The 5,586-nt window shown below is 38.1% G+C and overlaps 1 protein-coding gene across 1 annotated transcript; it reads right to left on the bottom strand.

The window, feature by feature from the left end:
• Window positions 1–838: 838 nt before the first annotated feature.
• LOC103716070 (NAC domain-containing protein 21/22-like) lies at window positions 839–4,929 on the bottom strand. Its single transcript, XM_008803925.6, has 3 exons — window positions 4,343–4,929; window positions 2,760–3,025; window positions 839–1,442 (listed from the first exon to the last, which is right to left on the bottom strand). Exons 1-3 carry the CDS (start codon window positions 4,509–4,511, stop codon window positions 1,056–1,058), a joined length of 822 nt encoding a protein of 273 aa, XP_008802147.3. The 5' UTR covers window positions 4,512–4,929; the 3' UTR covers window positions 839–1,055.
• Window positions 4,930–5,586: the final 657 nt, after the last annotated feature.

The following is a 5,586-nucleotide window of genomic DNA, read 5'->3' as shown; positions in this document are numbered from 1 at the left end:
TAGTGTGGTGCCAATAAATATATTAACATCCCAGAAGTTCTTATAAGTCCATAAAAAGTGTTGTTTTATTTTATTTTACTTTATTTTCAAACCAAACTTCTATATTTGTTATAAAATAAAAAAAGATCATAGTAAAAATTAAGGTCGTTCATTATAATGAGACCCGATCTGATATAGCCATTGGGGTATATTTCAAGGCAAACTAAAGAGTTTTTCCCTTGCAACTTGGTTAATGAGCCTGGTCTTGAAGGAAATCTATTTGTGTAACATTTTATTTCCTTTTTTGGGGGGGGTCTTTGCGTATATGCGTGTGTGAAGGAAATCTATCAGTAGGCTTGCTGTCACCAATCTTAATTTGTTGTGGCTAAGTTTGTCTCCAATGATCTGGCCAAAAGCGTAAACCCATAACCATAATAAGGATCGAATCATACGGCAGGTTGCAGTCCACCTGCAGGCTGTACTGTATCAGCAGCTCACTATTTTCCATTCTCAAATGTAGAAAGCTGCAGGTGGCGGCCGGATCTGCGGTTCTAATCTATGGTGCCCAAAAATATTTCCATCTAGATTTCTATGAATCTAAGCATTATGAGGCCCCTTGTTTTCCTTGAGCTCAAGACCACATAAAAGAAGACATGGCTGTTTCTCAAGGGCATCGTGGGTGACGTATCAAGCGTTTGTATCATTGTATGCAACAAAATAAGGGGACTAAAATACATGCAAGAGCCAAAATAGGTACCTAATAGTATTTAAATGAGGGTCGGGTACGTTCTAATCCCTCCTCATTTCCTCCAAAAAATTAGAAAGAGGAGATAAGTAAATAATTAAGCACTCATTCCAATTTTTTTTTCTTGCACATAAATAGCTTTTTATTAGATGCAACAAACGTAATATTTACAAAAAAAACGACATTGCCGTGTAGTTGATCACCTACTAGGTAACAGGTACACATATACCACCTCAATCATTCTCTTCAAATCCAAATCAACATGAAATGCCTAGTTTGGAAGCATGCATCTCCCTCCCAACAACCATATCCTCTCTAGAATCCAAAGTCTCTAAAAGTATAGCTTATCCTGGCCACCTTGGAATCTCACATCTCCTAGGTTTGGCATGGCCCCCTCCCCCACGTCAGGGTCCTCAAACCCCATATCCAAGAGGAACCCATACTCATCCCCTCCCCTTGAGCCCATCCCCATCTCCTGTGGGAAGTCAAGAAAGTTGCAGTGCATCAGTGCCAAATTGAGGAGTGGGTTTGCGTTGCTCCCCTCTTGGTGAGTGACGGCGGCCAGCGACGAGCTCATCTGGTCGTAGCACCCATCCGCCATGGGCTGGTCCGCCATGGAAGAGGAAGGACCCGAAGTTGGGGAGGAGGAGCCAATGTTGTCGGCCAGCTCCGTCTCCCCTTTTCTCTTGTGAAAAACTCTGCACAGCACCCAGTCCTCCTGCCATCAAAGCAAAGCACCCAAATGAGCAGCAGAAACAAAAGTAAGGTAGATGCGAGCTTGTCCCGAGCAAACTCACATCACATGCAGCAGATAAGCTCGAGCAAGATGGTCGCCAATGAACGTTGGTGCACCGCTGGAAAGTGTTTTTAAGTCAAATTATCTGACCCACTTGGGAAGCATCAGATGCTTAAAGCTATTGCCTTTTTCCTTCTAATTAATGAAATATATATATATATATATATATATATATATATATATATATATATATATATATATATATATATATATATATATATATATATATATATATATATTGATAAAGAGAGAGAGGCAAAGCCATTCGATATTTATTAAAAAAGAGAGAGTTTACATAAATTATTTATAAAAAATTTACCAAAAAGAAAAACTCAAAAAAACAACAACTTTTTTTTTATAAAAGATAGTGGTATGTAAGGAGACATGTTAAGCTATTTAATAAGCCGAATAATCTCATAAGTGGTTTGAAGGATCTCTGTATGCTATTTTTAGTATACAGCTATATGAGCTCTGTATTCTGATATGATGATGAGTCGGCTTTTTTTGCGGGGTATTGGAAGACGTAATGGGAGAAGAAGAAATTGAGTTTCAATTTGGAAAGAAGAAATCGGATACTTATGAGAGAGGGGTATTTTTGTCTCATAAAAGTAGTTAAAAATGTGTTGGACTGGTTGTTATGAAATTAGTCAGCAGGAATTTATGGTTATAGTGGAGTCTTTTGGAGGGTGGGGAATTTTTTTTTTTTTTTAAAGGATAGATCAACGTCTATTGAACTGTAAAAATTGCCCATAAAGAAGTTGAAGAGTGTACGAAGAAGAACGAAAAAATTTATGTGAGGGGACTTTTCCTTGATCTTGAGTTGTTCTATTGGTGCATCGATCTGCTCAATACTTGCAGAAGACATAATTGCAAATAAATTTTCTTCATCTTTTCTTTGAAGTGTTTTGTTGTCTTACAAACTCTTGTCTGACTAATTATTTGCCACGTATCATTCCTTTCTGTCTTTCATATTCTCAGCTAGATTTCCTGAATTTTCGGAGACAAAAGGCTGTTTCATTACGTTTTAATGAGCAAATTACTATAAAGGCCAATAGCAAAACATACATACCAAGCAAAATAGATGAGATAAATACCGATGTTTTACTTCCACTTAGTCCAAGTATGAGGGTGGAAACAATTAAGGAGCACTATCAAGCAAGTATTTCAGCAAATTAAGCTACGCATCTGGAAGAAATGAAGACAATTAGAAAGCAGCCAAGGAAACAGTGGTTTAAATACCTTAGGGGGTGAATGTGGGGTCTCCAACCGGAACTCATGCATGACCCAACCAGTCTTCACCCCATTGGGAGCTCGCCCTCGGTAGAACACCAATGTCTTCCTCATACCAACGATCACACGCGATGCAGGATCATGGATCGTTCGATCCTTTCCGGTGGCCTTCCAATATCCGGTCTTGGTTGCGCGATTGGTTCTCGAGCCAGTGGCATACTTGCGATCCCGGAAACTGAAGAAGTACCACTCGTTCGCACTCAGCTTAGCCACATCTGAGACCAAGAAATAAAGAGACAGGCTTAATTAGTTTTGAGGCTAGAGAAGTCATCAAAGTAAAAAAAAAAAAAAAGCTAGAAATAAAACTGCAAGCAAGATGAAATTAACCTACCCTAGGTTTAAAGAGGACGACAAAAATAGTACTGTTCCTCATGTGATTCCTTCTAAAAAGACGGGATTGGAATATTATAAACATCATGACAAACATTGGAGGTCTTGTATACGCTACAGGGGACCAATAATTTAACAAGCTATCCCAATTTAGAAAAAACTATCTAGATGGCAGTTTTTTGAGTTCCTTAATTCAGATACCCAAATAAGACTGAATATACATCCATATGAATCTTCACATACTTTTTTCCATTTAAGAAGATGATCTCATTGGGCTAAGGATTCAAATCCGTTCAAATCTAATCATAAGCACCACGATCGGCTTATGATCAGCCTTAATGAGCTTGTGCTAGAGCGTTGCTATAGGCTGGACCTGCTCTGATACCATTTGCAATAACTTAGGAGCTCAGCCAAAATATTAGCTAGAAGGTATTATTTGAGTTCTTTGATCTTACACAAATTTTAAATATCTACCGAGTGAATAATTGATGTGGAACTAAATATATACCTGTATCGATCCTCACGCAACCATTAGGATACTGAAAGGCCAAATGGCTAGCTAGCCAAGCAACATGATTTTAGCTTAATTAATGTCAAGAATATGGATCAAATGGTTGTTGTAGACTATAATTACCATGGAAGAGATATTATTCTAACTCTATATATGGCTGCAAAACTTTGGACTGGAAAATAATTAAGCTTCCTTCCTGATTTCCCTATAAGATCATGATATATATATTAAAAAAAACCATAGTGCTCGCTCCTTGCTTAACTATTAAGAATTTCTTAACGTACCAAACTCAAGATAATCTACAAGAAATTTGTCGGAAGACTGTGCATGAGAATAGTTTTTTTTTTTTTTTTCCTTTTCAAAATTTTTTGATAAGAGAAGGAAAACGCTGATGAGGCTATTATAAATTTCAACGATTGATGAGAAAAGAAACATAAAGCAAATCCTTTTTTGATGAATAAGCCAAAGCTATGCAACAATAGATCAGATTGAAAGAACCAATCTTTATAGCTATTTCTTTGCCAGTTAAGCACTTCTAAGAAAGAATATTACGTGTCTCTGTAAAAAAAAGAATAGAGATTCAGATGCAATGAAGAGGAGAAAATTCAAGGAATTTTACGAGCCCGAGCATAGTATGGATTTAGCGAGCAGACATCCATGAAACTTCATAGAGAATGGGAAGGGAACTCACCTGGAAGCTCCCAAGGCTCGCGAGTATGCAAATCCACCTCAACCAGTGTTCCCCCAGAGATACTCTCGTTGGTCACCTTCTTGTAGAGATAGTGGCAAACAAGCTCCTCATCACTTGGGTAGAACCTGAACCCTGGAGGAAGTGTGGACTCGATGTCTCTCAATCCCATCTTGATCTCTATATGTTACTAACCAGGTAGCTGGATATATATATAGACAGATGCAGGAATATAGATTGCAAGAGGAGAGGGTGGCAAAAAAAGGTGATCAAAGATTGCAGTACAAGGAGAGACCTTGCCTCAAGGCTTTGTTGTGGGGAGCAGGCAAGCTATAACAGTCTTAAATTCTCGAGAGTTGAAGGCTTTGATGCATATATATAGAAGGGGAAGGCTTGAATTTTGGATAGTTAGGCATTCAAAGCTGCGCCCTTGGCATTTGAATTCTCATCTCTATCACCTGGAGCCGTCGCAATCTCCGGGACAATGCTGAGGGCCTCATGCTTGTTCTACAAGAACTAGAGAAAATCCATGATCACAAGAAATCCTTCTAGAGGTAAAGGAAAGCCAAGCCCCACGGCTGATGTGTCATGAGTTGAGTTAACGCAGAATAACTTCAAGGCATATAAGGTCGTTACGCTCGGAAAAAAAAAAAGGAAAAGGAAAAAGATTTGGATGATGATGACAAGTTGGCATGGTGAAATAATTGGCTAAAAAGTTTGCCGTTGGATAAATTATTTGCAACAAAGCGTGTCGAGTGGGGTCGAGCATGTTTGGTCTCTTTCTATCCATGACATAGAGGCACGGATTAATGACAAATATTGTCGGTCCTAGCTAACTTGTACGAAAGAATATATATAATTGGAAGATAATTAGATAAGATTCAGACAATCTATTCATCATTTTTTTTCCTTCAAAAAAAAAAAGAATAGGAATCAGACAATGTAGCAGTACTGTATCAATGTTGTTTTTCTTATCACTTGAGAATGTTTTAAGAATATTTTCTAGTTTAACTTGTATAGTATATAATACAGCAGGCCAGAAGATCATTGCATGCATGTATGTAGATTAATTGCGCCACCTACCGAAGGAGGGACCATTGTAATCTCATGCTAAGTTCTAATTTGCCATGTTGCGCAAATGCCATGGACCTAGCTAGGGTTTTAATTCCGAAAGGGGTTTCGCGGTGAAATAGAGATTCCTTCTCATATTTAATGTTGCTTATAATATTCTGATTTCGTCCATGTCA

This window comes from Phoenix dactylifera, chromosome 3 (genome assembly GCF_051530095.1).
Source record: "Phoenix dactylifera cultivar Ajwa chromosome 3, Ajwa_hap1_PhDact_Kaust_v1.1, whole genome shotgun sequence".
NCBI classification, from domain to species: Eukaryota; Viridiplantae; Streptophyta; class Magnoliopsida; order Arecales; family Arecaceae; genus Phoenix; species Phoenix dactylifera.
Note: the sequence above shows the minus strand (reverse complement) of the source record. Positions and strands in the feature narration are given on the sequence as shown.